Here is a 25,385-nt window from a genome sequence, read left to right on the forward strand (position 1 = left end):
ACTTTATATTCGTGGCGGGTTTTCATTCAGCGTTGGCGATAAAAACAACTTAACTCTGACGGTCGGGGTGATGGAACACAAAGGAAGTCTGAAATTGGAAAGCAGAATTGCTCCCCATTGGATGACGTGTCAATTGAACAGATTTGTTCCAGCAGTGAAATGATGTTATCACAGAATGATTATGGGAGCTGAAAAAATGTATTGTTTTGATTGATGGAATGAAGCACAGCATGAACATCAAAAAAACAACTAACTATTCAAAATGTTAACGTCATTCTGCACCATTAACTTGCATCCACTTCTACAGAAATGATAAACATGAATTACATGTTTTTTTCATAATGGCAATAATAGCATTGTTTTACAGAACCTGAATGTAAACAACTAACAAGCTAACATTTTAACCGCCATTGACAGTCAACTACAAAAATGCCACATTTGTTAATAAACAAGTATCTTCACTTTGTTCCAAAACCACAAAAAGTGATCGCATGTTTGATTTGAACTAGCAATACTAAAGGGTATATTCTTTATCCTCTGCGAAGAACGACTACTGCGCTTTAGCGGATATCTTCTCCACATATGTCAGTAAACATGTATTCTAGTGACCCCTGCTGGCTGAGACATATGGTATAAACACACTAATCCCCAACTACATATATGGCGATCAAACATTCAATGTTAGCAATGCATGTTTTGATAAAATACTATACAAGTATCCTGCCATTAATCTGATTGGTCCAACTGAGGAGAGAGATGGGAAAAAAAGTAGGCGGGGCTTTACACCACATCTATGCCAATAGGGAAAGGGCTACCTAATTAAAGCTCAAGCAAGTACTATAATCCCGGACGGTACCACCCGATCCCCCCGACCCCCCCTCGCGTTTATCATCCACTCCTCCGGCTCGCAGCATTGAAAAACACGGCGCCGTCCTCCCAGCGACCGCAGACTCCGCTAGAGGAGATCAGGCGGAACATGCTCAGCGGGATTGGGCTCGAGTAAGACTGGAGTGCTTGGTAAGAGGGGGGGCAAGCTTTCCACCACCCGTGGCGAGCGCGGATGTGCGCGCCCAGGAGCCGCAGAAGTCGTCTCTGAAAGCGGGTCGCGATCGAGTCAGCATCACCGGACCTCCGGGAGGAAGGAAGGGGGGAAAGCGCCCAGCATCCTCGCATCCATCCGCGGCTGCCCTTGCTAAACTCACATCGGCCCGGCTAAACCGGAGCAACGAGGACATCCTACCCTCGCTAAAGCGGTTCCTAGCGGGTAAGAGAGTGCTCTGTTTTGCATTTTTTTTTTTTTTTTTTCTGGAGGAAGGTCGCAATTGTCTTGTGTGACTTGTGTCGGCAGCCAATTGGAGCTGAAACATTCACTCACACGCAGCGTTCACTATTAATGCTTTAAAATGGATCATTACAGCGGTTTTGTTTATTCGTCCAATAGAAACACAGGCTTTTTTCTCAAATTTTTCTATGAATGATCTTATATCTGATTGCACAGAAAGGGTCAGTCACTGTTTGGGACTTTTAGGAGGCAGCAATTCAAGCAATAATTGGATTTTCCCTTCAATCTGTTGTCCGAGTTAATGATATGTCACTTGGGGTCTGTCGGGTCACGCCCTGAAAGTCCGATTTATCGGCGCGACTCCAACGCTGTTGTCTTTTCTAGCAATTGGCAACGACATCCGTAGATGAAGTCAACAGAGGCGGCGGGTTCGCCAGAGCGAGGATGCTAATTATCACCTGTCATTGAGAGATGCCACCGCCGCTCGGGATAACGAGGATGAGCTACCACGAGAAGGGGGGTTATGAATTTTCCAACTGTAGTTTGAACAGAAATAGCAGATTCGGACCACTCAGGTTGTCAGCAGTTGGTTCATTAAAATCAAAATAATGGCAAAAAAATCTTGCCGCTTTTTGAAAAGATGTGTTTTGACATACGAGCTATTTTATCATTTCCAGTAGCAGACATTTGGTGTCTAAAATAAGTGAAGAATTGTTGAAGATTGTTCAAAGTCTTGGTTAAACAATTGTATTTTTTTGCCATCATCACCGTCTTAAAATAAGAGGTTATCCTGGTGGTTAAGAATAATATAATAAAGCAATTGCCCCTTAAGATCTAAATAAAACCTTCAAAGTATAGTGTTGTTTGTTGTTTAGCGACTTGCTTATATTTAGAATTTAAGAAAGACAGAAAAGGAAGGAAATATGTTTTTTGGAATTGATTGACACTTGAAATTGCTAAATTGGAATTGACTTCTGCGTGATGGGTGTCTCAAAAGAAAGACGCCTGATTGGCGCCTAAACAAAAAATGACTATTATGCTAGTTCAGGACTATAAAATATAGAGTGATGATGATTGCAATTTACATTGGCGGCTGACATGGCGAACGTCAGTGCCAACGTGGGCATCATGCGGCATCGGCATGTGATGGGCGGCTTGCTTGGACAGCCGCACCATCGGAATTATGCTGCGGATGCGCTTTGATGCCGAGGCAGCGTTTAGCTTGCATGCGCTAATCTCGTGGTTACATAAGTTGGCGTCGTTTGTGTTGCTTGTCAGTCGGTCACCCCCAAAAAACGTGGTTGCACGTGCTGTCGTTTTGGGAAAAGGACTCGGAAATGTAGACATTTTCTTTCTTCCATATGGTCACAAACCGACGCCACATGTTGCTGGTGCCGACCTTGATGCCGGCAGCGTCGGCCACGTGTCAGCACGTATGCAGAAAATAGAGGAGCAGCAAAGTCACTTTGAATGAAGGCTTGTCCCTGTAAGGGAGGTCAGTGCTGGTTTATGAGGACAAAAGCAGCAGGAGAAAATCTACTTTGCTTTCTTCCAACGGCGTGATGGATGTGGCAGGCGGAGCAAGTCATCTCAAAGGACAACGTTAACCACTTTGTGGGAAATAGGTCTCGGAAAAGCGTCCATAAACAAACCAGAAGGTCGGGGGGAGAAAAAAATCTGGTATTTTCTTGTAAGAAACCTGGAGTATTGCTTCAGTTCTTGCACTGTACTTTGGTTCGAGAGTTTTTTTCCATGATTTTTTTAGTTTCTTTCTCAAAATGTCTCCTTAGGATAGCTTCAAAAATGCCAGATGTGTTTTTTGAGGACGAGACTTGAAGCGTGTGGCTTACGGTAATTCTCCGTGCCAAGGAGGAGGGAAAAAAATAAAGCAATTGCCCCAAGGGAGGCCTGTCACAAAGTCTTCAACTGTTTCATCATGAAACTAGTGAGAATCCAAGAGGATTTAAAAGAGTAATTCCACCCCCATGTGACTGTTTTCATCTGCAGAAAGGGGAGGTGGAAAGGGGTGTGGCCAGCCTGGGCTGATGGGGGTCTATGCGTTTTTCCCCTATGCTAGTTTATAATCTCTTCTGATCCCGAGGTAGGGGAGGGGCCGGGACGTCTGGATCTGGACCGGGATAAGGCCGAGGGAGCAGACGCTGGGCTGAATGTGAGAGACGGAACTCAAGTTGCGAGCAGCTGAGTCAAGGACGTCCTCATGCTCGGCTTTGGTCCGCGTCCAGCCAGTCGGTCGGTGGCCGTGTACTGGAGGTCCTCCAACTGGGAATGCTTCAGCAAAATCAAATCGGCTCTTGGATAGTCCAAGGTTAACCATGAATAAGCACTGGAATTTTGGTTCTGAAGTTTGGGGACGTGCCGTAATTCAAATAATTCAATCGGCGGTCTCGATTGCGAGGCAGGTACAAAAAACAAGAAACAATTTAGCCAGAAACGTTAAATAGACAGCTGCTTTGGGGCATGCGACAATTGACTGTGTTCATAATTAACACTGTTCATTGTCTATGATACACAAAACTAATTTGGCATTTAGCCACTGAGCAAGAAAATACACTCGTCTTTATCTGAATCTGAATTCTGAATTTTGTCATGCAAATACCAATCGTCAAATGCTGTTTTATGTCAAAAACCGACCTTCGTTCCCTCAATTAAAAGACAACAGACGCTACAAACTGGTCAACTTCCAACACCAAAAGCCACATCAATTTCCCGCATGCTCTTTTTAGCCAACTTAGCCGTAAATAAGCCAGACCACTAACGAAACAGAACCCATCGCCCGCCCAGAAAAAAACCTTGATTGTCTGAACCTGGCATTATTTTTGATTAGAATGCTAAAAGCCCATCTCGCCGCTTCAACCCGCGAGGCAATCCAATCAAATGGGCGCCGGCCCCGATGAATAGGCGCATCCTCGACGTCACCCCGGACCCAATCCGAACTGGAGAACTTGAAAAGCAGCCACTGTAATCATGCAAAAAAAAAAAGCCAAATAGGCTTTCAAAGAACTCGCAGTCATTTGGAGGCTGCGCTTCTGTGGCCATTAGTAGGCTGAAAGGGCAGCCATTTAATGAAAGAGATCGACATAGTGAGACTGAAAGAAAAGGAGAGTGCGCGGCGAGCGTTCCTCGTCATGAAAGGGCCGACTCAACTCAAATGGCACACGCTCTTCTATTCAGATCTTATCTCCAAGAGGCCTCCTTTTTTCTTTTCTTTTTTTCCACAACACGTCCATCAATTCCGCTTCATGCCATCGATGCATTGCGAGCCCCGCGAGGGAAGGGTCTATTTTCCTCTCCTCCCGTCTTTGCTTTTCCCTTCATCTTCACCCAGATCGGATTTTATTGTCCTCTTGGTTTGAAACGACTCTTAGCATTTAAAAACAGGAGTCTGACATCACTCTTTATGACGACGGTAAACACATTTGGAGGACTATTTCCAGGCAAAAACAATAGTCAAACATTGGGTTTGTTCCAAAATTAAATTGGCGAATTACTATGAGAGGAGGAGAATGCAACTGGGCTACAAATACAGTTATTGTCAGTATGGAGTAAGAAATAAGAAAGGTGAAAAAGGTGGAAATTGAGGCGGAAAAGCCAGAAAAATGAAAATCATGTGATTTTGCATTATTAAGAAATGATGCTGTATGCATAACTGGAAAAAATACTACTTAAGAAAAGGAGTGATGGCAATTTATCAGAACTAAACTGCAATTGCACAAGTATAAGTACACAAGTATAGAGAAAAAAAAAAGTATAGGCAAAAAGCACTCCTTAAGAAAAGGAGTGATGCTAATTTATCACAACTAAACTGCAATTGCACGAGTATAAGTACACAAGTATAGAGAAAAAAAAGTATAGGTAAGAATATAGCTAAAATCCTATATTATATATATATATATTATTATAAGATTGCAAAGTGACACAGAAAATATCTTTGTCATAATACTTCACAAAAGCATGATAGGTATTATTTATCCAAATAAATATCAAGTCAAAATGTCCCATGAATAAATAATTAAATATATTTAGATCTAGTAATACTTCTTAAAACCAGTAAGTGGTTTTAGTACGGTAGCAAAGCTGGATCTATTTATTGTATTTTGCTTTTTTTTAATACACTGGAGGATAAAGTTCTGGGTGAAAAATATCGTGATTTTGGACCTTCTTTGTTTCTTTACCACGCAGCCTGTCACGGGTCTCTCAGGGGCAATAACAGGCCAATCCGAAGAAGGAAAAGCCATCAAATGGAAGCGGCGTCGGCCAGCTCGCCCGTACTTCCGAGCGTGCGTAATGACTGCCGACTCATTTACGCCGTTGAGGGAGCAATCGTACCGCGAGCTTTTATTCTCTGGAGCGAAAGGCCTCGGGTCCAGGCTCGGGTGATGATGAGCCGCTCTCACGTCACTTTGGATAAAACACTTGAGTTGCATCTCATTTCATTGCGCACAAGGGGCAGCACCACCTGATGTTTTTCTACTCAACTGGGAGCCTCTTGTATTTAAAAAAAAAATGGATGAGCTGATAACACGGTAGTCTCACATCGCCGGCTTGTTTTTTACACACTGAGTAATACTCGGTAATTCTCACACTATGGGATCAGCCGTCGGGCTAACGTTTGTACACACGAGTGTGTGTACGTGGGATGAAGTAGAATTCGCAAACTGGGACGTGAGAGATCGGAAGGACGCAAGCTGTTCTTTCACGAGGTGGTAAAAGAGAGAAATGAAAGCGAGAAAATAGAGAAAAGAGACGTCCTTATGTTTATGAGTCCTCAGCAGAGGTTTCATGGAGAAATGATGGAATTTTGATCAAACCTAACCGTCGTCTAAGATCAGGGTGACCAAACGTTTTTCTTCAGGACAACTTGAAATCTTCCCACTTTTAGTTGGTAAATAGGATTGGAATCAGGTAAAAAAAAAACGTTTTTTGTGTAAGGTTATGTGAAAACTCAAAAACAAACTGAAATTCTCATTTATTACAACCTTTTGTTAGATTTTGACTCTAAAATTAAAGGAGCTACACTGTTTAATTGACTTTCTCCATCTAGTGTTGAGTACAACAACATAGGCTGAACTCAAGTTTCATATGCGGGTCACATTTAATATTTTCAAATTTTGCTGCAAAACAATCAAAAGTTTGGACACCCCTGATTTGATGTGATAACCACACCCAGGAAAAAGATCTTGCATTGAGTCTGGTTCCACTGGAAAGAGCTAGCAACAAGCTCGCCTTAATAATGTTGCAGAATGTTTCTAAATCTAGAATTGCCTGAATACATGAAAAACCCAGAAAATATTTCCCGAAAACCGATAAACAGCGCTTTGTGTGGACGCCTCGCTGATGTTTAGGCTGCTACACGGTTGGTGGAAAAAAAACGTTGCTAAGCAGCCACGACGTGACAAGCGTGCCTTCAGGTGTTGAAATAGGCAAAGAGCGAACGTGCCAGCGCAAAATCTGAGCCAGAGCGAGCGAAGCCGGGATTTCCTCTGATCTTTTCCAGCCTCGGTGTTGAACGCAAGCGAGAATCCCCCACAATGCACGGCAGCGGGCCTCTTCAGCTTCCCACATAATCTCCCATGAAGAGTGTGCGCTTTTCCCGACGAGCGCTGAAACTCAAGTCGCAGAAAATCTGTTCGTGACGCCATCCGATTTCGTAATTCAAATCTGTACATCAGAAAACCATTTATTTAAATTTTAATTTCAATTTTTTAATGGCTGCACTGTGCGATATTATCCAATCCAGAACATTACCGATAGATAATGTCAGATTAATGTCATAGATAGAAGCAATACCATTTAGCAATGATGCCCTCCAAGCACTGTTCCCTCTAAGCTGCGCGCGTGCGCAATTGCGCACTACTCTCGTCTTCTCTGCGCAGCAGAAATCCTATGGCGCGCAGTAAAAAAAAAAAAAACAGATTTTTTTTTTTTTTTTTTTTTTTTTTTTTTTTTTTTTTACCCCTTTCTTCATGATGGGCTCGGTTCTAATGTCCAAAGAGCTCCAGTATTTGTATTTAATCATTAAACGCTGTTTTCGGCTGGATTTGACCGAATTTGAGAGCATTTTGAGCCGTTTGGCGAATGGACGTATATAGACGTTTTTTTGCCTCCATCGCGATATCATCACGACATTTTACCAAGGAATTCACTTCCCTGGGCTCGGTTCTAATGTCCAAAGAGCTCCAGTATTTGTATTTAATCATTAAATGCTGTTTTAGGATGGATTTGACCCGATTGCTGTCATTTTACGGCTCGGTTCTGCTACATCTGCCCGCCCAAGAGTGCTTATTCCCGGGCTGCCATTGATGGTAGACTAACATTGATTTTTACTATAATTTGGACAACACCGGCGGCGGGCCGGATTAAAAATCCTAACGGGCCGTATATGGCCCGCGGGCCGAGGTTGAAAAACTTGTACACACACGATCCGGGGGCGGGGCGAGCGCGCGAATCCCGTTTCGGCGAAACCTCCGTTCGGCCGAATGAACGTTCGGCGGAACGTCCATTCGGCGACCTGCCCGTCTGTCAAACGTCCGTCGGCGAAACGTCTTTAGGCGAATCATCCGAGTACCGATGATGTCGCTCACACTGGTACTCAGTGCGCTCAGGGAGGTTGACTTTCTGCTCAGACCAACAAAAAATTAGAGGGAACATTGCCTCCAAGGCCTAAAAATGTGACTGTTGCCAAGCCAATTAAAAACAAAAATGCCTATTTTTTTCGCCAAAATGAGTCCTAGGGGTTATGAAATATTCATGGCACGTCATCGGAAAACAAAAAGTAACTGCTGAGGCCATTAATATTTAAATGAAGTTATTTCCTCGGGAATCTACGGGACAAAGTATGCGGCATCACGAGTTTGGTTGCGGCAACAAAACGTTACTGGAATTGACTTCTATTTTACACTCAAATAAACGCTGATATAATATTTGACATTCGGGGACTTTCGGTTGATAATAATATTAAAAGCTAAGCTTTCGGCGGAACATTGCATAATTCTGGCCAATTTACAGTTTCAGTGAGTAATGTGAGAAGTTACCACTTTATTCATGTAGTTCTGATTTTAAGTCTATCTGGAAAGGTCACACTGAAATTTGCGTTCATGCTGTTTGTTTGTTTTAGTTTTTTCGAGTATTGCATTTCCAAAACTTTATGATGCATCACTGCAATGATCACCCTTGCCCTGAATTTGTGAGAGATTGCCTCCAGCTCCAAAAAGGCTGCTGCGATAATAATTACCATCTCCATCTGGGGATGTGTGTGTCCCCGCCACATGGCCCAATAATGTGCAACGTTCTCCTTTGTCTTCCCGATGCAACGGCGGAATTGAATTTTGAAACATTTGTTGCACTGCCTTGAAAGATATAGTCGATATATTAGTTCGGATTTGTAACTGTTAGAGGGCAAATGGCAGCACAGTGAGAGAGTGGGTGGTTAGCATACTCGCTATTTGGCCACTGCAATTCTCATACTTTTTTTGAATGTGCATATCTGACTCATTTAACAATCATTAGATTCTCATCAAGATCTGAAGTGAGGTGCCTAACATAACCGACCTGTCACAGCTGCTTCGATGGCGAACAGATAACAGACTTTCCGCATCTATGCTTCATTTCAGCGCCCTTTGTTGGTAATGAGACGCATCTCAGTTGCCTTTCCCCCAACCTTTTTTATCCTTAAGGCTATGACGGGTCTCCTTACAAAAGCAAACCACTTTAGAATGCAAAGTGACACACTGCTAAAAGCCTTTAGCGATACAAATTCTGGCCCTTATATTAAATATAATACACAACATGCAATTGCGGTTCAGATTTCAGCGAGAAACGTGATTTTTCTTTCAAAAGTGACAAAGCAGGACTGGCCCCGGTTGAGTTTGATACCCGTTGTTTTGTGACTCAGTGCAGTGCGTGGGCATGCATAGCCACGGGCTGGTCCATCTCATTAAACCCGCGCGCTGATTTGTCAAAAGCGCAGAGGGCAAGAGATTGATTGCCTACGTCCACAGCCAGGTTGGCATCCGCCCCCCCATGGTTGTTTAGTAACGGGGACAAAGGCCAGTAGGCCGAGCTGTGTCGTGTTTGCCACTTCCTGAAAGATCTAGAACGGCACTACCGTGGGGATGATTGCAACATGGTGGCGAGCGAGTGGCCCAGAAGCATTTAGCCCAGATCAAGCACTGGGAGGTGGGGGGGGGGGGTTAAAATGACATTTGAGAAGGGTTGTTTTGGGGGGGAAGGAGGACGATAGATAGCGTGCAGAGGAAAGGGAATAAGGGAGACCACACGGGAGGGGAAAAAGGGAAAAAATGCAGGTATTGCGTGTCGTTGCATCGATTGCAGTGAAGGATGGAAATAAATCTCCATTGTCTGTCGCCCCTGAAGCAGTAGAAGGCAGCGTGGGGGGGCTTTACTGGACTAGAGGTCACTCTACCAGGTCTGGTCGTTAGTACGTTTGCCTTACAGGTCAATAATCAGACAGTATGAGTTGTTGTTGTTGTTTCTAGAATATACACCACTCTGAGAAATGTGCCTATGTTTCATACCTGCAGTATAAAAAAATGGTGGATTTATTGAAGACTAAGCTGCTCAAATTTCTTATTTTGGCATTATGACGTTGACTGGTAACCACCAAAAGTATGGAAACTTTGTGTCCAGGTCTTCGCATGCTCATCATCGATAAGAGCCGTTCTGGTAATCTCTCCATAATCTGCAATGTATCCGTGGGATTACACGACAAACTCCTCCGCGGACACCTGTACAAATGGCGCTCAATGTTTTGCCAGCAAACAAGTTCTCGGGTAGATCTTGTTCAAGTAAAGCAATATCGTAACTTCTTGTCTGTCCATCCATCTGAACACTGATGATTTCCTTCCACTTATCTCTCTCTCACATCCATCCATCCATCTCCATTGACCATTTCGTCATCTTTCCATCCATTGACATCCCATCCCCAACTGTCTCTTCATCTATTCATCCCTCCCTTCTGTCACTCCCACTCCCGGCCTATCTACCCACCCGTTCATCAATTTATCATCCCAAAATCAGCCATCCTCTCTTGCTTTTTGATCCTATCAAATGCTTGCATTGGACTAAATTTTTAAAAAAAATCACAGCCCACTATGCCTGTGAGGATAAGCAGTACAGAAAATGAATAAATGACCACATAAGGTTTAACTTCACACAATATTGTACGTCTTTGATTTAACAACCTAACGCCAGAGTGGCTCCTATTCCACTTTTCAATAAATCTAAATCCTCCTCATCTCTGAAGCCTTCTCATCATGTTCCTCCTGCAAATGAAGGTGACTCACGTCCTCACATTTGCGTCCCTTTTCGCGAATAAAAAGAGAGAAACCTTTTTTCGACGGCAAAAGGTGCGCAAGTGCAATTAAGCCTTCCCTCTTTGAGAGAGTGTTTATTAAGATATGGAAGACGAGATGAGAGAAGCAGTCCTCATTCTTATTTTAAGCACTCCATTAACATCCCTTTTGCCTTCAATAATACTAACCACGTGTTCTCATCTCATCTTCCCGTCCGTCTTTTTAGGTCACACAGAGTGGACATGAATTGCAGACATTAAGGCCTTTAGACAACATTTTCACGATGTTTAAGAATAATTGCAAGGGCGATAAGATTATACGCTAGACCTTTTAAATAGCTTTTGTGTCGTTTTGTGATTTTAAGTGATTTTAGTACTCATCATTGGCTGCCCTAATACGATCTCTATGGCTATTACGGAAGATACTAAATTTCCTTTTCCATTTTAAATAAGATTTATACTTTTTGTAGTTTCAGCTTAACTGTATCTTTTTATGCCATGTTTTTTATATGATTTTACGTCAAATTATGATAATGATTTTTTTTATGACATTTTAAATTTTGCACAATTGCATTTTTAGACCAGGGCAACATGACAGCTGGCAAACGGTGGAAAAAAAAATTCAGGAGTGTGAATTGATAGCATTAGGATTATTGTATTATATCTGTATTTTTTATTATTTTAAGACCGGCAACCCACCAGTTACGAAACACTATCTTACAATGAAGTCATCTCCAAGAGAGATGGCAATCGATTTTGAGGGTCATTGCAGCCATTGACATCATCGCTTGATGGATGTCAGCAAGTACACGGCACAAAGCGGCTGCGCCAGCTCGTATAATTACGGTCATCGGTGGGCGCACGATAACCGGCCGGCTATTACCTCCTTCCGGCGCGACAGAAAAATTGCACGGACCAAATTCTGTGAAATTGCCAAAGGAGAATAAAACACGGATGGGAGGTTTTGTGAAGAAAGCGCAGGATGAATACGTGCCTGTTATGGTCGTCAGAAAAGCCACAACATGCCTTATTCCTAAAAAAAGGACCCCTAAAATGTCCCTTATTTCTCCATAAAGTTGGCATTCATCTGGCTGCCCAATGACGCCACTCTCCATCTCAATTCGCCAACGATTCGCTCTGTTGGAGTTGGCGTCCGGACCATCGCGCAGTAACGCGCGGCACAATAAAACGCCCACCTTCGGTCGATACGCTTTAATATCTGCTATTTCTCACTGCTGCCCACAGAAATCATTTGTGCTCCGCATGAGAGGACACGACTCCTTGCTTGGAGTTCTCGCCGTTGTTTTTCGACGCTTTATACGCGTGTACTCTTGTACGTTTCATTTTATGAGGGAATAAATTACATGAATACGGACTATGAGAGTTATGGGTTTTATTCATTCTTAATTTACTCATACAGTTAAATGAGTGTTTTTTTCGTGCTTCGATTTAGCGGACGCTCGACAATGTTATTTATGAATCTTGGACTAGATTTTGGGGGTTATTACCATTTTAATCAAGATAAACAGTTGTGTTGCATGAATGTACTGTAAAAGAAAAGTGACGTAAAAGAAATAGACTTGTTTTATAAGACAGGTGTCAAACTAGCGGCCTGGGGGTCAAATACGGCGCGCTACATCGTTGTCCGCGGCAACGAAAACGCGCATCAAAATTCATCTTTAACAAAAACAAACAATGCGTAGATAAAAACAATCAAAAATGCAGAAGGACATGTGTGTCTAAGTGGCTCAAAAAGGGGATTAGGACCAATTTTAATGCCTCTAAATGAAGTAAGGACCATCAGAAAATCTGTCAATTCATTAGTCACCCAATTTTGCCAGCCTAGTTGACACACCCATGAATGAAACCATTAACTATGACAAAAATGAAACCATAACCCTGACAAAAATGACTTTGACACCCCTGTTTTAAGAACAAATGTCATCATTGCAGTAGTACAGAACACTATTGTGCTGCTCTGCCTTAAACGGGCCATGAATAATCTCCTCCCTTTTTTTTCATTTTCTCTTTTTCCCCGCGTTTGCTTCATGCTGCTTAAAAAAGCGCTATTTTGCATTTTTTGCTAACATCTACTTTCCGATAAATACTTTAAGCTCCCCAATAGCGTTCTCCGAGGGGAGGACTCCATCGATGGATTGCGGATGACATCATCACCCTGCCCCCACCGTAGCGGCAAAAACAAGTCACACGTGCAGATGTCGTTGACCCGCTTACAACGCTCTGGAGCAGATGTTCAAGTCTTTGCGTGCGTGCGTACGCGTGCGTGTCAATTCACGACGAGGCCTAGGCAACAACTACCGACGGGCGAGCCAACACTTGGATGCTGGAGTCAGATTAGAGCTTTGGGGCTCAGGGTGGAAAGATGGAACGATTAAAAGACGGTAATGCAGGATTGGAAGCGGGTTTTGGGATTAGCGTGGTGAGCGAGGCGAGTGTGGAAGGAAACGTCGTGAAGATAGCGGGAGTGACAGCTTCGAATCAGAAGAAGGGAAAAGGGGGTGGTGGGAAAATGTCAGCGTGTGCAGCGATTGGAGAGCTGTGGTCGAGAGCCGTCTGTCACTTTTTGCCGCTCTCGAGGCTGTTTGTCACAGTCAAACACCTTTTCAAGACACCATGTTGGACTAGAAAAGGGCCAAGATGCTCAATTGATGGAGTCACCGCTTGCGATGAAGGCCAATCAAAAACACTTTTGACCACGACGACAGGGACTAAACAAGGGCAGAGCATTGGGGGAAATTGCTTGGTGTTGATAATGGACTTCATAGCGGAAAAATGACATATAAAAAGCATGCTTTTTTCCAGGAAATCTCAACTTGCTTATTTTTTTTTCCTTTTCTATTGCTTTGGTTTGTTTTTAAGGGAAATCAATGAATGAGAATCAAAACAGTCATCAGATTCTTTCACTAAATTATAGATTTTTTTGTCTCCGTTTCAACTGAATATCCAATAAGGTTTTTATTTATGATTTTTTCTTCAAGAGAACACATTGTCTGAGTTTCCTTTCAAAGTCGAGCCGTTCCCAGCTCAAACGATAACAACATCGATCCGATTTTCCACACATCGACAACGTAATCCACTTGACATCGCGCTCAACAAGTAACACATTACATCACTTAAAAAATCTGCAATTGAACTGCAATACTCTTGCATTTTTAACTAAATACATAAAGCATAGACGCATATCCTGCAGTGGGTACTATTGATCTCCTCCATTCATCATTCATTCATTATCATGCGCATAATAAAATACCCATTATTGCTATTTGCTGTTGACGCAAGGCAATTAGCGCGAGTGTTTTATGTTTTAACTGAAAACTTTTTAATGAGGACGCGGGAAACCTTTATCAGTACAATTAAAGCAAAGATGTCTGCTACTCTTCCAAGCACTTTAAAGTCCACGGAACAACAACTGCGCAACTCTACTTACAAACACTGCCATATTGGTCGATGGTCTGAATTCTAAAAGCCACTAATAGTTCTTCCCACCGCATTTAATCAAGCATAAGCAAGTCAATATCCAAAGGGGGGCAAAGCAGCCAATGAATCATAATTGACGGCTCTCTTATGTGCTTTGATAAATGCCTACAAGCATCAACGTCGAGCTTTTAAGCCGACCCCGCGCACACCGACCGACTTAATTCGTTCCTAGTCACTCTATATCATTCTATTATCCGGCTGAAGAGGCGTTCAAAGAGTGTGGGTTAAGACCCTCGCCATTTGCCACGCGTAATTCGCGTTGGTACCTTAAATGCAACAGTCTTTTCTTGGAATGGGCACATTGTCACAAATAGATATTATATTAGACTCAGAAGTCCTTTATCGTTTCACTTAGGCGTTGTTTTTTGTTGTTAATTTTTCCGACTGTCCAGATCATTTTTAATATGTTTCAGCCAATTATTTTGATTTATTCCAGCAATGTCTTTGCCTAATGACCACGGCTCAGCAAATTGTTGCCCAGTTGTGTTTATTTACTCAAGTGCAAATGAGCCGAAGCATCTATTGTTGGGGAGGCTTTTTAAATGTGATGTGTTTTTTTTTTAAACACGCTTTAGTAAATTTGTTCACAATGGTCATTGCTAATTCTTTTTTTTTACACAACAAAAGTGTTGTGCTGTAGTTTAATACAGAAAAACTGATTGGATTTGGGCGGTGTTGAAAATGAATTGAAGTTTGAAATACAACAGTATTTTCCGGACTATAAGTCGCACCCCAGTATAAACTATGAAAAGAAAAGTATGATTTATAGTCTGTAAAATACGGTACTTTAGACGTCTGTACGTGAGTTATTATTATTAAGAGGGAGGATTTAATTTCACATGAATAGTTTTGTTCCCGTCATGGAAATGTGCGCTTTGTGGGTCAGAAAGATTATCGACGCACACCCATTGGCCGGGTCCAGTTCACTTGACACACAAACACAGCTGGCTACCGTCAACGTGATCAGTAGTTTGCGTGCGACGTCAAGAGGCCACGGGATTATTTCATGTTTTGCAAATGTGAGGTTAGCGTTTAGCTGTGTTTTATAACATTCTGTGCGAGTGGATTAGGTTGACATTAGTCCAGACGTGGAATTTGATGAGTACGCCAAAGTCAATGTCATTTGCGCACCTACCACCGTTTATTGCCCGATCGTGAATTACTGACCCTCTCTTACAACTAGAAAAAAAATGCAGCCGATTCAAGTTAATAACTCATTAATAGCCCATAAGAAAATTCCCGAGTGACGCTATGACTGCATGTGATTGACAGGTGTAAAAAGCGACTCCCACTGCTGAAAAGCCCCCAAGAAAAGGAGCGGGACCCCTTCGCTCAAGCTGTCGCCATGGGCAAACAGAACAGCAAACTGAGGCCGGAGATGCTGAATGACCTGAGGGAGAACACCGAGTTCTCGGACCACGAACTGCAGGAGTGGTACAAGGTAATTCCTCGCACAAAGTTGGGAAATTCAAATAAATGGTTTATGCTCCTTACATAATGGGATGAGCCCCGTTCCGTTAAATCCTTGCTGGGGACTTAATGCGGAATATCATTAAAGTGGGAAATCAGTCCAGTGCACTGTTGAACAATCCTAATTTAAAGTCACATAGCCCACCTAGAAAAATGTCTCCTTTGGATTTATTTTTTAATTCATTGCAATTAGAACACAAATTCTATATTCAAAATAATATGGGAGAAAATACAATGGTTCTTTTCTGTACCCCACTGTCCCACCCCAGAAAAAAAACCCGAAACAAATGAGTTTATCTGTTAAATGTGGTTGCCCCAAACAGACGTGGACCAAAACAACCGTTTACTATGTTTCCTACATTGCCTGTTGAACATTTTAAAACACAAATAACCTGCTTTTAAAAGTGAAATCAGAATCTAAAATGTGACCTGATGACGCGCTTCCAGTGTTTTAATCCACTGGCCAGACTGGATTAAGAGGTGATGGCCTGCTGACCTGACCGCATGCTCCCTATGCGCATGTACTTATGCAGTATACGCCTGTATTAGACCAACCTAGAGTACTTCAAAAAATGTGTACACAGCTGAGAAAGCCGCCATTTTGCTTCCCTCTGACCTCCTTAGGTCAGTTCCCACATATGATGCTAGCCAATGAGTTACAACTGGTTTTAAATAGACAACAATTGCACAATAGAGCCCATAATGAATACACTTCTTCCCCCAAAAAGGGCTTTCTAAAGGACTGTCCCAGTGGAACATTAAACGTGGAGGAGTTCAAGAAGATCTACGCCAACTTCTTCCCGTACGGCGACGCGTCCAAGTTCGCCGAGCACGTCTTCCGAACGTTCGACACCAACGCCGACGGCACGATCGACTTCCGGGAGTTCATCATCGCCCTGAGCGTCACGTCGCGGGGAAAGTTGGAACAGAAGCTCAAGTGGGCTTTCAGCATGTACGACCTCGACGGTAATGGCTACATCAGCCGTGACGAGATGCTGGAGATTGTACAGGTGACACAAACTCACAATTTTAACGTGTAAAAACGAACCGCTGCATCTATGGAATAAAACGTGATCCAGCATCCAAGTTAAAATATTGCACCAATCGTACCGTCGTCAGCATGCGTGTGTCCGGGTGAGGTTTTTCTTAGGGATTACAAAGTTAAATTTAACCTGACTTTATCCCCGAGTGTGCATAATAGCGGGATTATCTTCCAATTGCTGGAGTTTGCGCACCGTGACATGAGACAATGGATTCCTCGTGTCAGTCGACATGGCCGTGTTTGACGGCGTGAGGAGAAAAGCAAGGCTGTTTTTATGTGTGACCGTTGTTCCCTTTAAAATAAATACTCACGTTCGCACCTTTTGCGAGGCTAAACCACAGGTGTCAAAGTGGCGGCCCGGGGGCCAAATCTGGCACGCCGCATCATTTTGTGTGGCCCGGGAAAGTAAATCATGAGTGCTGCCTTTCTGTTTTACGATCAAATTAAAATGAAGATTATAGATGTATATTATATTGACTGATTTTCCCCCTTTTAAATCAATAATTGAAATTATTTTAACACATTTTTTCTGTGTTTTTAGTTCAAAAATCATTTTGTGAAATCTACAAATATATAAAAATATTTTCTATTTTCCACTTTAATATGGAACACAATGATTAAAAGAGATTTTCCCTTACTAAGAAAAAAAGCTCAAATAAACATTGTTTTAGATCTATAAAAAAACTGAATAATTAGGGCTTTTGATCCAGTTCATTTAATCCATTTATTTAAAAAAATATCTAAAAATTATATCTAAAATGGTCCGGCCCACATCAAATCAAGTTGACGTTAATGCAGCCCGCGAACAAACCCGAGTCTGACACCCTTGGGCTAAGCGGTTCAGAAAATGAATGAATAAATGGCAAATCTAATCCAACGTCGTTTGTCTTGATTTTGGAGTTCAGGTGGGTTAACGTGGTGAAGCCGCGACGCTTCCAGGGTGGAATTTACACAAACGTCCTTCCTTTCTTGAGGCGTCCTACTGATCTACTATACCTTTTACGCTCCGCTCTCCCGCAGGAGCTATCTTAATGGCTCTCTAAACCAATTGTGGATCTGCACCGCAGGCTACCTCGCATAGGTTAATGTAATGCCATGGTAGGGATCGCAGCGGGAACGCGAGTGGAACCAAAGACGCATCAGATCAATAACCCCCACCCCGATGACATCCGTTATCAGCGTGGCGCACACACACTTCTATTAGCGCCTCAACCCGCCTTTCTTGTGCGCTCTCCAGGCTATCTACAAGATGGTCTCATCCGTAATGAAGATGCCAGAGGACGAATCCACGCCTGAGAAGAGGACGGATAAGATCTTCCGACAGATGGACCTCAATAACGACGGTGAGTGTGGGAATATCGCACTCCAGATTTGCTTCCAAAATGACTTATGCTATCAAACGCCAACTTAATGTTCCTCCATGCATTTCTGCAGGCAAATTATCTCTGGAGGAATTCATCAAAGGTGCCAAAAGTGACCCCTCCATTGTTCGGCTACTCCAGTGCGACCCCAGCTCGGCCTCACAATTCTGAACCCCCCCCCCAAAAAAAATTCTCACCCCCAGGAAGCCCTCTTGCCCCCCCTCACTCCCTCTTACCCACTGTGTTGCTATGACAACATTAAGGATAAATGCATGACGATTCTCTCATATCTTTTTTTTAAAAATATTCATGTATGCAAATGGGGAGAATTGGAGAAGGAACGTATCACTGTCATCTGTTTATTTTTGTATATGTCGGCTAATATCGAAGGACGCGCACGTACTGTACGTATCTCGTTTCCGAATCCGCTCTTGCTCAGCAACATGAGCGGCGTCTCATCTAGCACACGTGTATATCATGTATATATCTATATATATATCACGTCTAATGTGTATCATAAAACGGAGATCATTGGCAAAGGCGGTACAGTATTAAGTTGTAGCCTCATTGTTTTATTTGTGTGGGCTGCTGGGGCGAAGGGAATTGGAATTTATTTGGATTTAATCCTTTCATTTTCAATGTGATTACTGCGTTTTTCCGAGTACTGGCCGGTGTTATTCATTTGTATGATGGTATAGCAGAGGCCTTTATTTTTACAAACACATTTTTGGAATGATATCAAACTTATATTACTGATTCAGTGTGATGCATGTCAAGGGAAATTGGAGGACAGTCATACTTGGATCTGCCAAATATATGTATATGAAACATTTATAGTGTAGGATCAATAATACAAACATGAAATGGCAGGGGGGGAAAGGCAAGTCACAATTGGATAGTATTTCACAGGGGGTAGTTAAAAAAGGAGTATGGAAAGGGTTTTAATAGTCCAAATAATATAAAATAGATGCCATAAAATTATTGTCCCTACATGGCAGTTTTTCACCTATCGCGGCAGGTCTTGGATCCTATTAACCGCGATAAATGAGGTATTACTGTAGTATATGACTTTGGTTTACTACGGCTTGTAAGTGTCTACTGAGATTCATTCGTTAAACTTTTAATGTGTTAGTTTGGGTTAAGACTGGAGATCAAATTGACCGAATGACATCACGTCGCGTTTCAATTAAATAATGATTAAAACAGTAGGCATGCTTGGAGGGGGGAGTTTGATTCCTCAATTGACATCGACGAGTTAATTGGCAGAAATGTGCTAATATTATATCATTTCTACCATCATTATGTGACCATTTTTATTTGTTTATGTTTTGTATATGATGCTTTCACGTGATTTTATTTAAACAATTCAATTGTTGCATTGAATATGACCCCAAGGGAGTTTACAGTGATATAGGGTGAACTTATAAAGGTTGAGATCAAATGCATTTGACATTTAAAAATAATAAAAATAAAACAAACACAGTAGCACATTTTGCGTTTGCATGTTGATATTTATGGAATGCTTGAGGTTTATCTGAAGAGTGTTGTAATTAATATTAAATAGTTGTAATTGCATCAGGAATGCATGAACTTAAAGAAAATGGAGGGGGGTTTATTGAACGGTGGTATCTTTGTGCAGAGAAAATGGATTTGTCTTGTTTTGGCTCACAGGTCACTCACTAAGGGCTCGTTCATCACTCGGAATGCTTTAATCACCTCCTGGATTAGTCTGCTTAGTGAGCAGTTAGATGATGGGATAGGTTTTACAAGATTAGGCCGCTATTTTATTTACTATCCCAAAGTCTTGGGTGTGTTTACGTTCAAGATCCTCAGACATACGGAGCAGCAAAAGGCTCGTTTAGCTCATGATTACTATTTATCGAGTAGTGGGAAAACGATTTAGATGATCATGGCATGAAATGGGAGTTCACGAGGAAACTTTTGTTTCGATAAACATTGTAGAAAATCAGCAAAATAGAGTTGTAAGGCTCATAAGACGAGAAATAAAGGAAAATACGTAATGACATTTTAAAATGTGGGGGAAAATATTGGATTAGTTGTGAACTTTCTGCAAATAAATGACTATAATGTGAGAAAAATCCGGTTGATTTAGTGTTGGAATTTTTCCTCTATTTTGTTAGTTTTATTCTCATACAATCTTGTCATTTTACAACTTCAGATTTACAACTTATAGATAACTTTTCCCAACATTCCATTGTTTTTTTCGCACCTTAGTTGACAGAACCGTGTCCTTCTAATGGTTTGAATGTATTCGTATAAGTGACTTTATCCACTTAACATTCCGTCAAAAAAAATCTTCTAATTTTAAGAACTCCTAACTCACATATTAGGAACATTTATGGATTTTTTATCTCATACTTTGAACATTTCTTGTTACTTTCCAGTGAAAATAGCATCCCAATGTTTCTCACGCAATAATACATACAAGCACTGTCATGTTTTTCTTTTAAAAATTAGGAATGTACTATTTAAATTTAAGAAAAATGTCATGTTACCACATGCGTAACCTCTCGTAAAATGATGACAAACAGTACAACCATTCTATAACTCAATTTCAACGTTGAAATTAAAATTTCTGTTCTCTTTTCTTATTACACAACCACTTCAGCCTTTTAACTTTCTTAATATTGCCCTTAATACTCCTTTATTTGTTTTAAGGCATGCCAGTTTCTCCATTTTACTGAACTGAGGCAGGCTAAAAGAATGGAACGTTTGAAAATATCTATTTCGTTGCTTTAGCGTTTAGTGCATGTTGATTCTATCAAGTGTTTTCTGTAACTAATTTTACAATGTACAAGCATGAAAAGTCATTAAAAAGCATTTCTTTCATCCGTTATGATCGGAACTCATGCATCATTTTGCATATCAGCATATTTTGGGGAGCATTTGTGTGTGTGTGAATGTTTTTTTGTACTGTAAAGCAGTACTAGGTGAAATGTGAGCTATTTTTTATTTTATTATTAGGATTGTCTTGGCTTTTTGGGGGGGGACCCTGTAGCTCTACTGCCTCCTGCTGGTAAGATGAGGAACAACACTTTTTTATTGCCTCACATGAACTTGCTCTATTTCTCGTGTCGGATGATTTCTTTCTACTTTCTGATTAAAAATCGCTGCACTGCAAATGCATCATCCCTGAAATTTCTGTTGCATGAAATAAAATGATCATGTGAGAATTTCTTCTTTTGGACCTGAATTACCAATAATGATATATTGTTTTAAAACTGCACGTGTGGACTTTTGTGGTTTCTGGTTGGAAATAAAATTAGGATATCATCTCTTCTGTTGTTACTGTTTTTTTTAAACAAATATTTTGCTTAACATAACTGGAATGAATTCAATATTTAAATGTACTTTGGGTTATACAATTCGTACTGATTGTTTTTTAACTTCTCCATCCTTTGATACAGGATGAAATCAAGCAAATGTACACTTTGGAGTTACATTTAACTATATTTCCAGCTGGGACATTCTATTGGTATTGTCTACAAGAATAGAATACTTTTAATTTTTAAAATGACAGCTGGGAATGGGCGTGTACGCACCTTTTCTTATGTAACCAGTCCTTCCTGTCAGGTCACTCGTCAAACATGACTAACTATTTACCCTGACAATGAACACATTTTCCCCCACAAATAAATACCACTCAACAGCTGAAGTCTTAAATCTTTATTTCGAAAAGACAATAAATAAAGTTACAAGTTACACCCCTTAACGGAAAGGAAGGAGAAAGGGTGTTTTCAGGTATAAAATGATTCGTTAATGTCAATTTTAATCCATTTAAATGGGTACCGTACGTCTAATGTCGGCAGTTATGATTGACGTGAAACTGGTTAAGTGAATCACTAGCATTTTGCTTTGATGAAACATTGAAACGATCCAATCAATGCTTTCGATTGTTACAATCTCTAATACTGATACACACACAGACAATACGTGGATGGGGGTTGAAGTCCAAAATAAAAGCAAGCTGTCCATACGATTAAATCCAGAAACTGGACCGTTCCAGAGCGCCTCTCTCCAGTAGGCGGCGTTGTTCGGGATGTGGTGGCAGACCGCCTTGAGGGGCATCGTGCCTGGGCGACCTTTCCCAGCGAGGCTGCTGGTGAAGAGGCCGCCGTTCAGCCGGGGGGAGGCTCCTGTGGTGCGGCGGGGGAGGTTGGCGGCGCTGCTGCCTGACCGGTTGCGTCAGCGGCGGTCTTCTAGGCTCGCTGTAGCTCCTCGGGGCTTCCGCGTAGCGCTCGGGAGGCGCCGATTCTTGCCGCCGCTTTGCTTTGTTGACTCCAGATTCGACTAGTTCTTCCAGCGGCCTCACCGCCTTGACGACCGCTCGGACCTCCCGCCGTCGCTTCCTGTACGGCCAGCAGGGAAGGCCGAGGAAGGAGGCGCACACGGAGAGGCAACGGGCGGAAAAGATGAACTGCACCACACAAGTCACGATGAGGGGCACCCAAAGGATGAGAGTGGTGCTCTGGTGGGGGAGCATCCGGCTGTTAGATGCGGGTCAGGTTCAATCTGAGGCTTGAGCGCGTCCACTGCGCAATACGCATACTCAAATCTAGTCTACTTCGCCAGTCTGTTTACATCTATGAATTCTACTTCAAGAGGTCTGAGAAGTAGTGTAACGAAAACATCTTTAAAAATGTAACTAACCCCCCTTTTGTTCCACCAAATGCACTGTTTGAAAGTACGCTGATTTTGTTCACATCTACTGGGTTCGATTTTTTTTCAAGATATGTTTTGCCGACACCGATCTGATGCGCATATTTTTAGACATGTAAAAATTTAAAAAATTTATGTAAACAGTACATGATAAATATGAAAACACAAGTACTGGATAGATTCCAATCATGTGACCACATTCTACATATACTCCAGAAAATAGCTGTATCGGATCGAAACCTCACGAGTCGAAACACAGAATTCTGACATTGCGTTGGTAGAACATTAAAGAAATAATCCAGCCAATCGCTACCTTGACGTGGCTCCCGAATACGCAAACAGACTTACGTAGATCCGCGTGGGGTCGAAAGGACACTCATTGGTGATGCTGGAGTATCCAATGGCATCGGGGAAGCGGCAATGTGTCAAAAGGCTCCGCCCACCGTGGATGATGGCCCTCACCACGGACACCAGGAGGCCGATGGCGGACGCCAACGCCATGAGCGATGAGACCAGGCTCACGCTAAAGAGGGACCATGTCTGCGATTAAGAGTGGGAGGGGAAAAATAAAAATTAAAAACACATCTGGAAACATTTAGTGACAAAAAAATGACTGTGACGACATGTGATAGCATCGCTACAGTTATCAGGAGATCCAATTAACAATGACGGGAGCACTCGGTTCCACCTAACGACTGCATAATTAACAAAAAGAGATGACAGCAATGCAGACAAATAAGGAGTGTTTTTTTATACGTACAGTTAAGGTGGGGGAAGTTCATAAGTAGTATTGAGAAATTGCTGTGTGTTGTTGTGTACTGTGTGTGAGGGCATTTGTGGGTTTGGTAGTCAGTCATCAGAAGCAATTGGAGGAGCAGGGCTTTCATCATGGAACATTTTAGTTTAGAAAAAACATTACGATATGTCAAAACATTGGTGTTATTGGACAAAACAAACTCGCAGGAAATCAGAGGAGCTGAAGTTTACACAATAGTCAACACACGTTCCAGTCTAGAAAGTATATAATTTTCTCTTGCATCTGAAATAAAGAGTGGTACTACTCACCAGACTTCTGCTTTTCTTGTTTTTGGATAAGACAATAGCCACTATGCCAACCACAATTCCCTGGGGTAACAAAAAAACAACATCAGAATCTTACAGAGAGCGAATGCTTAACATAAAATTCATGGGATTGTTGTAGTTTTTCATTTGCATATTGCAGAGACATTGACATTCATGGGTTGAAGACACACCAGCAGTCCACATGCGAGAGCCACGACATTAGAGATGGCGTATTCCATAGCGCGGGCCTGCTTATGGAGGTTAATGTGTCTGAGCACCACGCCGTGCACCAGCGCTCCCAACAGGAAGTTAACGTGGCCCACCAGCACCATGCTGAGGCCCATCTTCATCAGTGCTGCAGACTCCTCCAGGTTGGCGCAACAGACCCCTGAGGAGAAAGCAATGTTTAGATGACATCAGGACCATCAGGGGTGGCCATTCCCAGTCCAATCCCTCGCTGTCATATCGATCGGAGACACACGAGTCGGGTCAAACACACAAAAATGTCTCTTGAATTAATCATTAACGGTTCCCCTCATGGCTTGTACTGACAAAATGTCTATTCAAAGGGTGAAACTGAAATATGATGAGGAGAGGACAGAATTTATCCTCTCCAACTGGAAAGCATGGATAATATTATACATGAATGTGGGTTTTGGAACAAATCAGGCGTTCACACATTTTTGGATCATGGCCTAAAATGGTCAGGGGTCAAATTTTAATGAGTTTGCCGGTTGTCAAGTTTGGTTCCTGTAATTACTTGGAATGTTACACATGTTCAAGTATTTTTCACACCCACATCCCAAGATTGTTTTGCCAACAACTTGAGTTTAAGGAGTTGAAAAGGAAAAAATCACCATCTAACTGACATTAAGTAACTAAGATCACCATGAATGTAAACTTTTACTGAGGTACAACAGGTCTCAATTGCAAATATATGTTTTTCATACTACTTCTGTGGCCATAACCTGATCTATAATCAACCATCCATACATGTAAAAGCAATATAACTCAAGTTATTACCTGTTCTGGCCATCTCTATCAGGTTACCATTCGTTTACATTGATTCAGAGGTTTAAATTTGTGTAAAAAGACAACGTGCCTTGTCTTCAGGTCTAACCAAACTAGTCACACACGCTGGTTAGGCACATTTATCATGTCGCAAGACACGACCTTCAAAATACAATGATAACCGTTTCCAGACAGAAAAGTCTATAGAAATAAACGCATTCGCATATTTGAATACACTTGAAAAGAGTAATCGTGTGTATGGTTTGACTAATGAATATTTTAATGATGGTTAATTTGCCATTGACGATATCTGTTGGTTTTATTTTGAAATATTTTTTTTGTAATTCGTCATTGTCGCTTTTTAATTTAGACGCAGGTGTTGTTGATGCCACACCCGTCTTTCGAGGTTATAAGCGCAAGTTTCGATTTAGTCAAATTATTTAGACAAATCTATTGCTCAAATGTGGACTCATCGTATTTTTTATCATTGTTTCTAATGATTATTATCATTTTTTAAATTAATTATTTAAAATAATCTTAAATTTATAAATATATATTTTTATTTTCAATCGCAATATTTTATTTTGTCTTGGCTTGATAATGTTTTAATTTTTTGAAACATAGGGACTAAAGATGGAAATTAGTGCT

The 25,385-nt window shown here is 41.7% G+C and overlaps 2 protein-coding genes across 3 annotated transcripts; one reads left to right on the forward strand and one right to left on the reverse strand.

Moving 5' to 3' along the window:
* Positions 1–864: 864 nt before the first annotated feature.
* Positions 865–21,282, forward strand: LOC144066735 (hippocalcin-like protein 1). Its single transcript, XM_077590011.1, has 5 exons — positions 865–1,264; positions 15,384–15,552; positions 16,310–16,591; positions 17,861–17,966; positions 18,058–21,282. The coding sequence occupies exons 2-5, from the start codon at positions 15,457–15,459 to the stop codon at positions 18,153–18,155; spliced, it is 582 nt and encodes a 193-aa protein (XP_077446137.1). The 5' UTR covers positions 865–1,264; positions 15,384–15,456; the 3' UTR covers positions 18,156–21,282.
* Positions 21,283–21,656: 374 nt separating this feature from the next.
* On the reverse strand, positions 21,657–24,913 carry LOC144067129 (transmembrane protein 54-like). Of its 2 annotated transcripts, none has more exons than XM_077590641.1 (5): positions 24,750–24,913; positions 23,918–24,114; positions 23,730–23,789; positions 23,013–23,204; positions 21,657–22,473 (listed from the first exon to the last, which is right to left on the reverse strand). In XM_077590641.1, exons 1-5 carry the CDS (start codon positions 24,760–24,762, stop codon positions 21,985–21,987), a joined length of 951 nt encoding a protein of 316 aa, XP_077446767.1. In that variant the 5' UTR covers positions 24,763–24,913; the 3' UTR covers positions 21,657–21,984. The 2 variants fall into 2 exon arrangements, with proteins under 2 accessions (XP_077446767.1, XP_077446768.1); XM_077590642.1 differs by having other exon boundaries at positions 22,058–22,492.
* Positions 24,914–25,385: the final 472 nt, after the last annotated feature.

The sequence above is a fragment of the Stigmatopora argus genome, chromosome 21, assembly GCF_051989625.1.
Source record: "Stigmatopora argus isolate UIUO_Sarg chromosome 21, RoL_Sarg_1.0, whole genome shotgun sequence".
Classification (NCBI taxonomy): Eukaryota; Metazoa; Chordata; class Actinopteri; order Syngnathiformes; family Syngnathidae; genus Stigmatopora; species Stigmatopora argus.